The 17,133-nt window shown below is 39.6% G+C and overlaps 1 protein-coding gene across 1 annotated transcript in view; it reads left to right on the top strand.

Moving 5' to 3' along the window:
- The window catches only part of ZNF366 (zinc finger protein 366), a 31,995-nt gene extending 17,553 nt beyond the window's left edge, over positions 1-14,442 (top strand). Inside the window, exons 2-5 of the mRNA XM_010006374.1 lie at positions 2,743-4,073; positions 6,239-6,430; positions 11,845-12,019; positions 13,861-14,442. Coding sequence (XP_010004676.1) covers positions 2,775-4,073; positions 6,239-6,430; positions 11,845-12,019; positions 13,861-14,396 — 2,202 coding nt within the window. The 5' untranslated portion in view covers positions 2,743-2,774 and the 3' untranslated portion in view covers positions 14,397-14,442. The remainder of the gene's footprint in view (positions 1-2,742; positions 4,074-6,238; positions 6,431-11,844; positions 12,020-13,860) is intronic.
- The last annotated feature ends 2,691 nt before the right edge of the window (positions 14,443-17,133 follow it).

The following is a 17,133-nucleotide window of genomic DNA, read 5'->3' on the forward strand; positions in this document are numbered from 1 at the left end:
CATGCACACTTACAGAAGTGCATCCCTTTGGAGGACTGCAAGGGTATTGTGAGGTCATGCAGGGAGAAAATCAGAACTGCCAAAGCCCAGCTATAACTTAATCAGACTACTCAGTAAAAGACAATAAATGCATTAGCAACAAAAGGAGGGCTAAGGAGAATCTCCATCCTTTATTGGATGCAAAAGGAAAGACAATGCCAAAGGATGAGGAAAAGGCTGAAGTACTTAATGTCTTAATGCCTTGGCCTCAGTCTTTAGCAGCAGGACCAGTTATTCTCTGGGTGCCCAGCACCATGAACTAAAAGACAGAGAGCAGAATGAAGCCCCCCATAATCCAAGGGGAAGAGGTCAGTGATGTGCTACACCACTTAGACACACACAGGTCTATGGGGCTGGATGGGATCTACCCAAGGGGTACTGAGGAAGCTGGCAGAAGTGCTCATCAAGACACTTGCCATCATTTATGAGCAGTCTGGGCTAACCAGGGAGGTTCTACTTGACTGGATATTAATTTGTGTGATCTACAAGAGGTGCTGAAAGGAGGACCTGGAGAACTACAAGGCCTATCAGTGTGACCCTGGTGAAAGGGAAGGTTATGGAGCAGATCATCTTGAGTGCTGTCACATGGTACATAGAGGGCAACAAGATGATCAGGCCCAGTAAGCATGGGCTAATGAAATGCAAGTCCTACTTGATTAACTTGATCTCCTTCTATGACAAGATTACCTACTCAGTGGAGGAGGGAAAGTCTGTGGATGTTGTCTACCTAGACTTCACTCAAGTCTCTTACCCCATTTCCCACAACATTCTCTTGGAGAAACTGGCTGCTCATAGCTTAGATTGCTGTACTCTTTGCTAGTTAAAAAACTGGCTGGATATCCAGGCCCATAAAGTTGTGGTGAATTGAAAGAAATACAATGGCCAACACAGCAGCCAATCAGTTCTGTTTAATATTGTTATCAATGATCTGGATGAGGGGATCGTGTGCACTCTCAGTAACTTTTCAGCTGACACCAAGTTGAGTGGAAGTGTTGATCTGCTTGAGACTAGGAAGGCTCTGTGGAGGGACCTGGACAGGTTGGATCAATGGGCTGAGGCCAGTGAATTGTATGAGCTTCAACAAGGCCAGGAGCTGGGTCTTGCACTTGGGCTGCAACAACCCCAGGCAACGCTACAGGCTGGAGTGGCTGGAGAGCTGCCCAGGGGAAAAGAACCTGGGGGTGCTGGTTGACAGCAGCTGAACTGGAGCCAGCAGTGTGCCCAGGTGGCCAAGAAGGACAACAGCATCCTGGCTTATATCAGAAATAATGTCCAAAGAAGGGCAACCAAGCTGATGAAGGGTCTGGAGAACAAGACTTATGAGGAGTGTCCAAGGGAACTGCATTGTTTAAGCTCAAGAAAAGGAGATTGAGGGAAGACCTTATAGGTCTCTACAACTACCTGAAAGGAGGCTGTAGTGAGGTTGGTGTCAGTCTCGTCTCCTGAGCAACAAGTGATAGGACAAGAGGAAGCAGTCTTAAGTTGTGCCAGAGCAGATTTAGGTTGGATGTTAGGAAAAAATTAGTTGACCAAAACGGTTATCAAACATTGGAATGGGCTGCCTAGGGAAGTGGTAGAGTCACCATCCATAGAGGTATTTAAAAGAGGTTACAAGGTGGTGCTTATCGACATATTTTAGTGGTGGATTTTGCAGTGTTAGGTTTACAGTTAAACTTGATGATCTTCAAGGTCTTTTCCAAACTGATTCTATCATTCAAGAGAGACAAGGGAAAAGGTAGAAGCCATATATAAGATGAATCCAAGTTGATAACCAGTATTTTAGATGAACTCCAAATTTAGGTGAAGGTCCCTGGGGAACACAAAATTATTCCCTAAGAAAATTATTAATCTGCCTTGTCACACTGAGTATTCTCTAGTGTCTATTACTCTGGAGACCTGAGGGGGTCTGTTGACATTTTTTCTATACTTAGTTTTGTAGGGGAGGTTTTGCTCACCTACTTAGAAAGAATAAAGCCTTAGATTAAGTCTATAAAACTTAATGTAATTTGGAGAGTAGTCAAAGGTCTTTCCTCCCCCAAATCTTCCAGGTAAATATCTCTGGGATTAAAACAAAGAAAATTAATTACTCTCCACCTTCTTATTACAATACAAAGTGAGAGAAGTCAGGAAGCACAGCACAAAATCTGATGGTACACAGTGTCCTTAGATCACTTGGCCATTGTTTTCTCTCACAGCAGCACACGTTAATGATACAAAGAAGTTTAACATTTTTTGGCTTCAACTTTTCATGTCACAACCATAATAAATGTGCACATTATTGTTTGTATTGCCATATCCTTTAGATGAACCGCCAATTCCTAGAGCCTGTGCATGCACAAGCCAAGGACAGGATTTTGCCCACGTGTAGCCTGGCTGAACTAAATTAAGCAGAAACATTACTGTACAGATTCAGCTGCAATGTAGTCTGTATGTCATAGAGCATGTTTATGTTGAAAAGATCTTGTATGGGTTAAACTTGATTCAAACCACGAGTTCTTCCACAGGAAGATCAAAGCTTCTTTGTTCTTCATTAACCAATTTAATTCTGCTTTAAAAGGCCTTTCTCTTACATGTGCCTAAGACATCTTTAGTTGCATTTAGTTAAAAAACTCAAAAACCTCTAGAACAACAAACTAGACAATAAAACGTTAAACCCAGAAGAACAGGGAGAATTAAAGATATTTGGTTTTTGTTTGTTTTAAGGAATTTGGGCAACATAGAAAAAAAAAGTGAATATGATGAAGAATGAAGAAAAAAGTTTTAATGGGGATAGTACGCGAGCCTCTGCCTTCTCCTGCTGCCGACAGCCACTGAGCTCCGTGGCAAAGCCACACAGAGCAACTCCATTTGGTGAAGAATTCAGACCCCACCTCTCACACTTCCACTATGGCCCTCCTCCTCTTGAAGACATGGAAACATTCCAGGGATCTTTGGAAGGAGGGTCTCGGAAACGCAAGAGCATGCCAACAAAAATGCCTCCTTCTGTAGCCCTTGAGGGTTCCTCATCACCACTGGGCCGACCTGAAGATAACAATGACATAGGCTCTTCTAGTCTCCCCTTGGTGTTCCAACAGCCAGCACAGCCCAAGTACAGTTCCCAGATGATTGACCTCTGCAACTTTGGTTTTCAGTTCTACAGAACTCTGGAGCGCTTTGGGACCAAGCCTGTTAAGCAAGAACCAGTGAAGCCTAACATGACATGGCCCAGTAGCCCAGCATTCATGCAAGCTCCTTACCCTTATTATCCTAAAGTCCACTCTGGCTTTATGTTTCCTTTTATTGTGCCACCGAACTTTCATTTCAGGAACGCCTTTCAAACAAAAAGACCTCCAGAACCACCCTTCAGAAGGACTGAAATACGAGAAAGTGGTGAAAATAAACAGAAAGTGGAAAGGGTAGATGTGAACCTTCAGATAGATGACAGTTACTATGTTGACGTGGGGGGTGAACAGAAGCGCTGGCAGTGTCCCATGTGTGAGAAGTCCTATACATCCAAGTACAATTTGGTGACCCATATCTTGGGGCACAGTGGCATTAAGCCGCATGCTTGCACCCGATGTGGCAAGCTTTTCAAGCAGCTGAGCCACTTGCATACACATATGTTGACACACCAGGGCACTCGGCCACACAAGTGCCAGGTGTGCCACAAGGCTTTCACTCAAACCAGTCACCTTAAGAGACACATGATGCAACACAGTGACATCAAACCTTACAACTGCAGGATCTGTGGCAGAGGTTTTGCCTACCCCAGCGAGCTGAAAGCACATGAGTCTAAGCACGAGAGTGGACGAGAGAACATTTGTGTGGAGTGTGGTCTGGACTTCCCAACCCTGGCCCAGCTGAAGAGACACTTAACAACCCACCGTGGCCCTATACAGTACAATTGCACTGAATGTGACAAGACCTTCCAGTACCCAAGTCAGCTGCAAAACCACATGATGAAGCACAAAGACATCCGCCCATACATCTGCACTGAATGTGGCATGGAGTTTGTGCAGCCCCACCATCTCAAACAACACTCCCTAACTCACAAGGTAAGGCAGCACGGGTTGTGCTCTCACCTTGTACCAGAAGGGAGTATGTGGATTACAGTCTACTAAAGATGCAGTTATGTACCTCTTTGGAAAGAAGTAAAACAGTCTATAGAGCCTTGTTCTGGTTCTTTGACAGCTTGGAGAGTTTTATGCAGGGCAAAAGTCCCAGCAGTGCTGGCAATAATACAAGCTAGATGCCTCTGTCAGTCTCAAGAAAGTACAGAGAAAACCCTCTTTGTTATAAGCTGGGCTTCAATCAGATCACCTGTATTGCTTCCCCAAAACTGTATTCACCTCTCTCAATTTCTGGGTTTTAGCTTCAGAATGGCCTTCTGTAACGTAACATACTTTTGTAGAGTTGTGTTAACAGCTCCCTCCAATTTTAATAGAATTTTTCAACTGAAAACCAGTTCTGTTGCTTTCCTCCTTTAATTGGGAAGTAGACTGTATTTGCAGTAGACTGTATGTATTCAGCAAAAGAAAGTGTATTATTACTCACTACACTTTGAAGAATCTCATTATAAGAGACATTTAGGGGAAAAAAAACCCCAACCTAAGAAAAATTCCCCTTTGTCTGTAAATTATCCAGAGTGCCAGTCAATACAAGTGGACAGTAAGTGCCATAATCCCAGCCAATTTGCAGTAACCAGCAATCTTGCCACTGCTGACAGCAATGACAGCAAAGTCAGTTTAGGCTCAGAGCAGCCTTTGGAGAATATCCAGAGAGATCTCTTTCAAAAATAGGAAAAATGTAGTTGTTCTGTTCAAGAGTGTCTGAAATTGGTTTATCCACCTTTATAAAAATGATATTAAGACAATTCAAAACCCTACACATTTATAAAAAAAAAAATTATTCCAGCTTTGCATATTTTTCCTTTAGCACTTATATATTGGTTACATGAAAAACTTACAACATACTGAAAGCTATAGCCTTTCAGTCTCACAGATATGTCTTCTTTTAAAAACCAACAACCTCTACTTCCACATTTGCTTTTTCTTCTCTACTGCATGACTATAATTTCTGCTCTTTTTGGAGATTCCCTGGTCTTTGGATTTACCACGCAAAATTCTACTGATTTAAGACTTGGTAGTTTTTTGTCTCAGGAAATGCAATGCCCCATAGCCTTTAGAGAGCTTCTGCTTGTTTGTCCTCAACTGCAGGTGGACTCAGCTGTGAGCATAATTAACAGTACTTAGCTGTCCAACAGCAACCTCAGAGCAGACAGGCATATACTGAAAGCTGGTGATGGTGTTCACAGTTTCAGCTTTGCAATTAAGTGTGAAAATGACTGGCTGGTATGAAAGTCAGACTGTTTCAAAAAGTCTTCTTCACAGGTGGCCTGCAAGAGGAGTAATTGTTCTCAGTTACTTCACTAGTAAATCCTCCTTACCTTCAGCAAGTTATACTCAAGCTCTTGAAGTGTTTAGTGGTAAATGCACTAATTTTCATGGCATCTAAATGACCTTTTGAGGACCTGGCAGTTAGATCACATGGGTGTGAGCAAGAATATTCAATTATGAATGAATGAATGGACTGGATGGCATAAAAGGTGCTAGAAATGCTAGTAAATACCAGGTAAAAAGAGATCACTCCATTAGGGTTAGTGCAAGTCTCACTAAGAGCAAACAGCTTTTTCTTTTCTTTGAATGTTACAAGTATATCCTTATTTAGTGACATATCTTGACTGCTTCTTGGTTACTTTGGTTTATTTTTTAGAGCTTTCTTCAGAACTGCCTTTTTTAGAAACCAATTATGTCCAGTTATCTAAGGCAAGCACTACTTTAGTGTCTTAACAGGTTAGCTTTTATTCTTGGTCAATAAGTATACACATTTGAATCAATACTTTACATAAGCACTGCAGGAGGACAAAGCAGCTCTGCTTCTGACTATGTCTCATAGATTTGTAAGCTTACTGATGGAAACAAAACAAAACTCATTATTTCTGTAAGCTTTTCTGTTTCTTCTTCTCATACACTTGTAAGAATTTTCCAGAAAAAAAAAGACATAAGTATCTATTACTTGTGTAAATTATGTTCAAAGTAAAATAATTTACTACCTGCTTTGCTAATGCAGGATGAATAATTAATATATAAGTGTAAGGAATATGAAGTTATCAAGAAAATTTTCCGTCTACAGATTATTTTTTTTTCTTCTTTTCTTACAGGGTGTGAAAGAGCACAAATGTGGAATTTGTGGACGGGAGTTTACTCTGCTGGCCAACATGAAGCGACATGTCCTGATCCACACCAATATCAGAGCCTATCAATGCCATTTGTGCTTCAAGAGCTTCGTGCAAAAGCAGACTCTCAAGGCCCACATGATTGTTCACTCGGATGTCAAACCCTTTAAATGCAAGGTCAGTGCTTTTGGTAGCAGGGGCATTAGCCCACTGGATATTTCTGTGATATTATCATCCTGTGATATGGTAGAATTAGGAAAAAAAAAAAAAAAAGCTTGCTAAAACATACAGCAGCTGCATTTAAATTAGCATAAGCTAGCCCAGTTTTCTTTCTTTATCAAGATGCTGCTTACATAGCATAAAATAACGGAGGTACATGTCTGTTGTTTACTCTTTTCCCTTCCAATATCCATAACTTTCATCCTCAGTTTTTTTGGGTTTTATTATTTTATTTTTTTTTTACTTCATGAGCATTTAAATGCCACAGATGTTTGAGGACAATAAACATACCTGCCATTTCATTTGCTTAGGACAGCCATCCAGACAGAAGTCAAAGTGCTTGAATAGCTTGAAACACTGTCTAAAAACAAATCAAGTTGTGCAGCCCACAGGGGATCATAGAAAAGCAGCAGCCATGACTTCACACAGTGATGCTATGCGACAGTTCCGGGAAGGACTCAAAGAAGTCCACAGCAAAACACAAGTGCAGAAGGAATTTGAAAGGGCCAAGTGTAATTACCAGACTGAGTCTCAGAGCAGAACATCAGTACACTAATGAAACAGCCTCTGAGACCATCTGGCCTTTTTAGGATCCTGTGTGAATTCCAGTTTGCTGCCTCCCTCACACTCTCAGCACATTGGAGGCTGACATTTCTTTTACGTCCTTTCTTCTCCTCAGCCCCTCCTCCCTCTCCATAAACCTTTGCGGTTCTGGCTTCTTGACTGTGCGCATCTCGAATATCTTCCTTATGAATTATTCATGTTTATAGTCTTACTTGATATTGGACACTACACCTGTTCCATTTGCTGCCTTATTGGTTCATTACTGTAGTCATACCATGTGAAGTCAAAGGTCATAGGCTTTATTCCCACTTTGATCAGCTCTAAGAGGGCTATAAATACAGAGTGGAGCACATTACCCAGTTTATGCCTAGGTAATTGAAGATTGATCTGGAAGCAATTTCTAGAACTTTTTCATCCAATATAATTATGGAACAAAGTATTTTCTTAAAAAGGATGTTTCATCAAGAAGCAGAGCTGGATGACAAATTTTAAATGGAACTATTTTCTCTTGAAAAATGTAGTACTTCAAAACGTAATAGGAAAATACAACATTCAGCGATAATTTTAACATGAGAATGTCAATATTATTCTTTTTTACTTCCTCACTTTGCTTTGATAACTTTGAAGTATTTCACTGTGAAAAAATAACAAAAAGGTCTCTCAACTTTACCTTTTTTTTAAATTTTATGTTCTATTAAAATGTTATTGTGTATACCAGGAGTTATTCAGTATTGATAAAATAATTTCACTTACTGAAATGCTTGAATAGTTCCATGTCAAGTCTGCTGAAGACTTGCATTCTCTGTGAGCACTTACAAACCTGTCTGTGAGGAACAGTTCTTCTTCTTCCCCAAGGTAGTCCCCCTGGCATCAGCTCACTACACTGTCTTTCTGTTCTGCCTTGGACAAAGCCCTCCTCTGATCCCTTAGTCTTCAGAAAAGAAAGTAAGCTTTTTGATCACCTGTTCTGGATGCACTGTCTGGACCCACACTATTTCCTAGGTACATGCAGATCAGCTGGAAGTTTGTGTTGAGGTTCAGGTTTGATGTTGAAAGACTATTAAAACTTGGAGATGGCAACTGGAGTACCACCAGCATGTTTTCCAGCCAGTAACAAAACCTCTGTAGGAACACCTGTTTTTCTTTTTTCTTTTTTTTTTTTTCTCCTTTTTTTTTTGTTTTGTTTTTGTTTTACTTCTCTGTCCCCACCCAATGTTCCTTGGAGGAGAGAAAAAAGTAAGCACAGCAAGCCAACTTCTCTTATGACTGAAGGAATTCATACATATCAATGTCAGTGATGTCAGTGCCCTTGAAGGAGTGGAAATTGTAACAATAAGGAAAGAGAGGGTTGGGAATTGCATTAGAAGCATCCCTTGCCTCTCTGGCAGAGCCCTTGAAAGACTGGGGCAAATGTTCCTGGCTGGTATTCAGAGGGTTAAGGTAATGACCAGATAGCAGCCTTTTGGCACCAAGCTCCTCCTCAGCAGAAGGAAGGATATAGCTGTATGAACAGCCTGCTTAACAATGGCTCACATGTCCCCAGGGAACCGCCTGCAAATAGATTTCATCTTGCTTTCTCTTGTACTTTTCAAAGCTTCCTGTTTTCTCACGGTCCTTTTGGACAGTTTACAGTCTTTCTCCCTCTCCCTCTCTCTTTGAGGAAAGGAACACCCTTCTTGTGAAGGAAAAAAAAAAAAAAAAAAAAAAAAAAAGGGAAAGAGAGCACAGCAGTAGCCTTTCTACTTCACTGCATGCAATGGTTTTCCTTACCTTTTTCTCACAGCAAAAGAAAACATGAGGCTTTCCTATGTGTCTAATCACAGATAAGCACAGACTATCAGAAGTGAGGGAGCAGCAAACAGCTGTCCCTTTTGTTTCCTCATTCAGCTGCAGCCTGTATCTGTGCTTGATTTTTCTCTGAAGAGTGAACTTCTCTGTGGCATTCAAAGACCTGCTTGTGCTGCCTTGTTTATTTCTGTTTAAATCAAAACACTGAACAGTTCTGAAGGACTAGCACCAACTGGTGCGATAGTGCTAATTCTGATTTGTGGAGGAAGCTTCTATGAAATTTACAGTTGCTTTTAATGGTGAAATCAGCAATGTTTCAGATCTCCAGTAAGGAATGCAATTAAGTTTTCTCCAGCTCAGACAAATACACTTTGCAGCAAATGTTTTGAAATCCCTTTTTTTCCTGTCTAAAACCATGGGTTTAGAGCTGGATTTAAAACCAAAGAACATGTGAGAGATAAATACTTTGGGAACAGATAAACAAACAAAACAGACTGACAAATCTAGAAGGGTGATACTTCATGTGGTGGCTTTGGAAGACAAAACCTAATGTTAAACCAATGCAGCTTTTCTAGCTAACTATACCAAAGTCCAGTCAGTCCAACCAAGTATGTTCAGCAGATGTGCAGCTGAGATCTTTCTCTTCAGAAGTAGACAGAAGTAGCCTTACAAAATGTCCACAAGTGAACCATGTTGTTCCTACCATCTGTTCCTACTATCCCAAGATCTCTTACATGAGCTTTGCAACTCCCTGAGTGCTAGAGGTGCTCTCTGGTGAGTTCTGCTGGAGTTCCCTCCCATACAACTAGCTCAGGGTCATCTTTCACACTCTACTCATCAGTATTCACTCCCCTATGCTGTCACTGAGAAGCAAAATCCTTTACACCTTCCTAGTTAGGTCTGCAGACTCAGGCTGTTCTTTAAGTACTAGCTGTGAACTCCACATAGTTCTGAGTTGCTGTCTTCCAGCACGTGAACTGAAAACCTGCTCTCCTCACCCTCTGGATCATGGACACTGATCCCAAAGTTGCCTTGTGCCTTTTGAAAAGGACAAGCTACCATGATACACAGACCCGCCACCCTGAAAAACAATTTTCATATCTGCATTTCTTCCATTTTCCTGCCCCACCTCTCCGCTTTAGTACCATTTCCTCATGTGCCCAGAGGAGATTTCAGGACAAGAACACATTAAACATCTTTTAAGACTGTGCTTGAGTTTAGGAAATGGAAAACCTACCCCATTTATTCAGAGACACAAATCTATTCTGCAAAAAAACTACCTTATATGAAGTTCCCATTTTTTCATTATGAAGAAAGAAAAATAAATGCTGCCTTAACAGAAGCAAAATAAATGTTCCTACTAGACCCATTTTATCACTTGATACCTTATAAAGGTATAGATTTGAATGAAATTACTCTGGCCATGCTACTATTCAACCTTGATATTGGTTGATTACCAGTTTAGATAGGTAAGAAAAAAGCTAGTTATCAGAAAGCAGAAGCTGGTGAGAATACAATTCAACCACAATGTAAGCAGATAACCAAGATAAGCAAAAACCTTCTGCTAAGAGATATTAGAGAGATATTATTCTTGGCATTCTTGCAGCCACAGAAATATTGACATGTCATAGCTCATTTCAGTGGCTGTCAATCTTTAATCAGCTGTTGTTCTTCCTTGCAAATTTTCTGTGCTTATCTCTGCTTCTTCTTCTCTTTTGGTTTTTGCCCAGCACTTTCCCTGAATTTTAGTAATCTGGCATATCATGTTACTTTGAATGTAATGCCGGTTCTCTTTCCTAAATGGATGGATGACCCCTGGAATCAGATACTTTACTTTTGTAAATTAATAACTCAGTTACAGTGGCTATTCTTTTTCTTTCCCCCACAGTTTGGCGAACATTTTCCTGATAAATGAGTTTTCTAGAATGTTCACAGACAGCAAATCATGGAAGAGAACTTACTGAGCCAAAACAAATATTTTTTTAAAAGCAAATGAAACTCTCAATATTCTTTCTTTTTTTGCAGCATCTGATGGTAGATATATTTGTCTAAAACCATTTCAAAAAAGGAGCTCAAGTAGAAAGCAAACACAGAAGTTTGCAGGGAATGGAAATATTTGGCTTGAACATGAATAAAATTATAAATCCTGATAAGGAAAGACCAGAAGACAAGTAAGACCAGAAGTTTGTAATAGAGATGTCAAAATCTCATGTCTTGAGAATCTATTTGATTTATAAGGGACCAGACTACAAAAAGACCCATTTAGATGAAGAACAACAATGAAAATAAAAAAACACGTTATTGTTTCATCAAAGGGAAACTTGAATGATCAATGTCGTGAGCTGTCAGGAACCTGCTTCAGGGAAAGCTGAGTCATTCTAGCAGCCCCATGACTGTTTAGATTCCAGCTTTCTCACCAGAAGCACTGACACACAGAATTTGGTAAATGGAAGATAAAAGGATCAGATTAAAATGGAGGAGTAAGAAACAGAAACAAGGAATTTATTTTTCTAGCTTTAAGCAAAATGTGCAGTCATTTTGTTTCTCTTTAAGGAGATCTAATATTCTGCTAATCACTTTCACAGAAATCCTTCATTGATTTTATTTTGTACCTCCATCTCTGCCTGGATTGGTTCTTGATTAAAGGCTAAATTTATAAACTACAAACAAAATGATTCACCAAGGCAGAAATTTCATTCAAGTTAAGAGCCTTCCAGATTACATACGTAAGCTTCTCCCTTCCTTCCAACAATATTCCCTGTGTTTGGGGAATCCTTGACTCTGTGTCCTCGTCACCAAAATTATAAAACAGCAGCAGTGAAGAAGGCCCCAGTTAGATCAGACTCAACCAAAAATTTTTTTCTGTAGAATTTTTGTCTGTATCTTTTAAAAACAACTTGTAGCCTGAAACTGCCAGGGCTAAAGTTGACAAGAGTAGATTCTGTTTAGTTTTAAAATGTTCTCTTTGGAAACACCCCTTTGAACTATTTGTTTATTTATATTTTTTACTGTTTTCACAGCTATGTGGAAAGGAATTTAACAGAATGCACAATTTAATGGGACACATGCACTTGCACTCAGACAGTAAGCCTTTCAAGTGCCTCTACTGTCCCAGCAAATTCACCTTGAAGGGGAACCTAACCAGGCACATGAAGGTCAAACACGGAGTCATGGAAAGAGGATTTCATTCTCAAGGTAATATTTTTCAGCAAGGTTATTCTCTGAGAGGTTTGAAGATGAATATCAGTAAACCCAAATGGGTTTTGTACCACAAATCCATTACCTTGCATCATAGATTCAATGCTACTAGAAGAGATTGAATCCCATAAGCCTGGGAGGTTGTTATTAAATATCTCTGTTACTCAGGTGCTACAGATCAGAGACCCCAAGGTAGTGACCCTTACGTCAGAAACTTTTCAGTCTAGACATCTTAATGACACAGTGGTAAAGACTGAGAGGTAGGAGCAGATGGAGACAAAATGAGGGTATATATGAGCAGAAAGGAAATCATTTTAGTGCACCAAGTTGCTGTTGTCAGGTGTTAGGGAAATAGTTTAGTTCCTTTTTTTTAGTTGGAAAGTCAAACCCATGCTTGTACAGACGCCTCCATTGCTATCTTAAAAAGTGGGAGAAGTAGGGAGCATTGTTTTGAGAGTTTGCCTATCCAAAATATTTTGTTTGATATGTCTTTCTGGATGAATACTTCTTTCACGGGTAACATTTCTTGGTGTTCCTCAAATTCAAGTTTCGGGCAGCCTGGCATGTATGTAAAACACAATCTAATGGCATTTGTCACAAGTTACAAAGATACTCACAGGTAATGAAACAAATGGCCTCTTTTTTTTTTTTTTTTTCCCCCTGTAAGTCTTCTACAGCACCGTGCTAGTTTCAAAATTACTTGAAGACAGCCTAAGAGTTTTTCAGTGTACAGAGATTCCTCAGCCCTGGAGACTTATCAGATGCAAGGCAATTTGTCAAGGCCACCACCTGCTCATGCATCATTTTAATAAATACAACCCAATGAAAAGTAGCAGCTGTATCTAGTGAGGCTGCAGAGATCCTGCAGAAATGGGATTCAATTGCTGAGGGAAAAAAACTAATCAAACTAAAACTAAGCAAGTAAAATAATGGTTTTGTAAATATTTGTTGTTGGGTGAGATTCTCACCCAGTACTGTCACTATTCTTCTAGTTAAGATGTGCTATGCCTGCAAAGTCTGAATCTCCTTTGGTGCAACCCGAAGGCCACAGCATGTTTGAGTCCACAGATAATGTTCTGGGTAACCTCTAGATTTCCAGCAAGAGAGGAGACACTGACAAATATTAATAAACCAGATCCAGGTCTATACTCAGACTTACACTGTACCACTCAAAATCATAATTTGTTTATAGTGATTTGTTCAAGCTGAAGCAAAGTGCTTTAGAGTGGCACCCTAGGGCAAAGAGTTTTTCAGTGGTATGAGTGGCTTCTCAGTGGATGAAAGAGGAAAAATAAAGGTGAGTTGTAGACTACTGAGACTTGAGTATCTTTTAATTTTTCAAATAGTAACTCTGAATAAGAGTATCCGTAGAACAAATACATTAACATTTTTTAATCTCTTCCACTTCTCTGGAAAAAAGAAGTACAAAACTCAGGATCTTCATTATAGCTTGTGATGTTTTAGATCAAAGTTTTTATTTTTAAAAAAATAGGAAGGAGGAAGTGAGTAGGTTCACAGGCAAAAATAGTTTACAAGAGGCCAAGCCACTTCACTTTTATTCGTAGCTCCCTCATCAAGTGTCTGGCATGTACAGGTCTGTGTTTTGTGTGTCCTGTCCTGACTGTGAGGTGTACACAATAGTACTTCTCTTAACAGCATCTCAAAGGAATTGCCATGAGATGTAAACAGTAAAGTACTTGGAGATAGCTGAGTGGAAGACAAAGGTACAGTATGGAACAGAAGGCCACCTCACATTTTGTTTTTTTAACCATGTTTCATGTAGCAAAATTTCCTATATGTAAATTGTTCCTTTTTTCCTCCCCTCAAACCGTGACAAGGTTTTGGAAGAGGAAGAATGGCTCTGTCACAGACAAATGTCTTGAGAAGCTTGGAACAGGAAGAACCCTTTGATCTTTCCCAGAAAAACCAAGGGAAGGGAATCTCATTTCATTCAGATGGCGAGAGTGCCAAGGGAAGCTCATGCCAGGAAGAAGAGGAAGACAATGGCTATGAGGCAGAGCAGTACAGCCCTGCCATGTATCACCATGAAGACAACAAGCTGTGCGTGGCTCAAGATCTGTCTGGCAAACCCGAGCGCATGATGAAGAGCTTCAGAGAGTCTTACTGCAATGAAAAGGAAGAAGCACTAAGTGAGGAAGGGCTGGAGAGGAAAATGGGAAATGCAGATGAACAGGAGAGTGAAGGAGAGAGAGACCTTGCAAACAACAAAGAACACCTCAGCTTTAGATCCTTTGAAAAGGCCAGACTTGGCCACTCTCTCTCAGATTACTTGTATTTCAAGCACAGGAACAAGAGTTTGAAAGAATTGCTGGAAAGAAAAGTGGAAAAACAAACAATGCTTTTAGGCATTTAAAATGAACATTTCAAAACAGCTGGAAAATGGGAACCAGATAGCTTTTAACATGAACTGTAATTTGCCAAAGCCTGGATTTTTTAGAATCTTTAGAAACAAGCAATCCAGATGAATAAAAATAATTTAACGTAAAACACAAATATTAAAAGAATAAAGTAGTCCAAGGTCAGCAAGAAATGCAATAGATACTGAACAATAACATTTTTATAGTTACCCATTTGATGTATAAACAGACAATGGGCTGGGTACCGAAGTTTATTTTCCTTTATTTGGGGTGTTGGAGACTTATAAGCAACTCTCAGGTTATCAAAAAGCAACATACATTAGTTTTTGATTTATTATCTGACTACATATATATGAATGCTCCTTATGTCTCCAAAAAATCCCTGAAAATAAGTAAGCATTTCACAGGATACTATTAAACATAGCGTGCCTGAAAGTGCTGTCACTCTTGGAACTAAGACAGTCCAAATACTTTCATTTACTGAAGTCACATTGACACTTACAATGAGAAATGAGAAAGAAATTAAGGAGAAAATTTAATATGTGAGATAGTGAAGCCTCTGTGAGGCTTTGCAAAAACTGGGGATAATTATGATCACAGCAGCTATTCCTCTAGCACAAGAGAAGTCTGTACTTTTCAATGGTTCAGACAGTATGGGAGTACTCAGTAACTCTTCAAGAGAAATAGCATGAACTGTGTTGACTTTTTTTTATTCTACTGTCCGGTCAGACCAATGCACCTAATGAGCAGCATTTGCAAGTTTTTCTGTAATTACACATAAAACAATATAAGTAGTTTAGTTGAGATAAAGATACAATTTTGCCATGTATCTCTTCAGTTTCTCTGGGCTAGCAAGGATTATTTTGAAATACACAGGTTTGATCAAAAGCTTGTTTTAGAAGATGTACCAGAAAAGAGTCCTTACAGGGCAAGCTGTACCTCACAGAGAAAAACTAGTTTTGCATTTCCTCTTATTTGAGTCAGAAATTTTACCTTATCACCTTTACCTTATTTTAACCTGGTCAGTAAGTTCCAGGCTTTTCTGAAGAATCCTACTCAGGCTGTTTTTACTGAATCACTGTCAAGTTTTGATCCTCCTATTAATATACAATTTTATATTCACAAGAAAAGCACATTCCATTAAGCATATTCCTTTAATTGCATTAATCGTTTCACCAGCACCAACACCTTGATTACTGCATATAGATGACAAACAGCCCCACACCATTCTACTAATAAGGAAATAAAGATTTATTAAGTAATTCAGTTAGTTCTATATCATCCTAACATCCCAGCTCAAAAGGTTAAATTCCATATACATTTTACATCTTTTCCAAATATCATTACTTTATTCACTTACCTGCCAAAATCTTGATTTGAAATACCTTGTTATCATGATTATATATAGTAAGTTATAATTAAATATGGTCATATGCTTATGGCTTTCTAAGGCTAGAGTCAAGTAGCTGCAGCGCTCTGCCATTGAAAGAAACCACTCACCTTAAAGAACTAATGATTCTCACACCTACTGGTTAAATCAGTAAATGCATTCTTTCTTAGACTAGAGGGGAAATGAGGTAGAAATTCAGAATTATCTAGATTGTCTCTTAGAAATAGGAACAAATCCTTTGGTTACCTTCTTGTTGATATCTTATCTCTGCCAGATAAAAGATCCTATTTAAGAACATATACAGCCAAGAGCTGGGAGCCACTGACTTTTAGAAATGTCTTTCTCAAGGTGATGCGTTTTCCAGCTGGGCATGATTCAAGATCAGTTCACTCCACCTTTGCAGCCATATCAGTTCCTGTGATAAGCACAACATACAGGGAATCAGGAACCTGGTTGCAATTTCTAGAATGGTGATCATGCAGATGAGTTGGACTTAACAAATGCCTTCACTTCTGTGGTGGGTAAAGCGGACAGGCACGCAGTCCTTCCATTGCAAAGCCCTGTTGTCTACGCATTGGAGAGTGTTATGGGACAGATAGAGGATCCTCATCAAGAAAGAGACAAATTATTATATATCAACAGCACTCCAGGCAAATGGATTAAAGGAGACATTTTCAGCAGAGCTCAGCTGTCAGTAGATAACATTGTAACCACAAAATTATGTCTACTGGAAGTCTGCAGTCCAGAGCTCCCTTACAGACTTGAGTTGTCTGAATGGTTAACAGAAAAACTTTCAACCACACTGTCACTGAAGCCCAATTACCTACTTCTATAGTCCTACTTCTCATCAGAGCAAAAGCAACTGCCAACTACATACAGCCAGGTAGAAAGGAATAGAGGTTTCCCAGAATGACAATACTGTTTGGGAATAATTGGTAATGTGACTGACTCCCTTTGCTTGCTTTCTTCCTAGAAAGCAGAGAACATTGCATTACAATGAGGCCTTGAGACTGTGCCCAGTCACATACCCACACTAAGCCAATTCACTAACACCCAAGCCTAATTGAGGTTAGAATAGTAAAGAACTCCTTTAAAACTGTAAGTCACCAGCCAGAGGAATCACAAACAAAACCATCATTGAGATAAGGAGACAGCCAAGTGACCCAAGCAAAGAGATTAGGAGTTGATAGTCCTCCATTCTGCAGAACAATAATGGAGCTGGGTCTAAGACACTTGTTATGAAGACCCCAAGAGACAAATTAAAAGTGAAATAACAGACTTCATTGTGAAGCACCTCACTTTTCAAACATAAGTTATTTTCATGCTATTTATATTGGCACTGT

This window comes from Chaetura pelagica, unplaced genomic scaffold (genome assembly GCF_000747805.2).
Source record: "Chaetura pelagica isolate M959 unplaced genomic scaffold, ChaPel_1.0 scaffold559, whole genome shotgun sequence".
NCBI lineage: Eukaryota > Metazoa > Chordata > Aves > Apodiformes > Apodidae > Chaetura > Chaetura pelagica.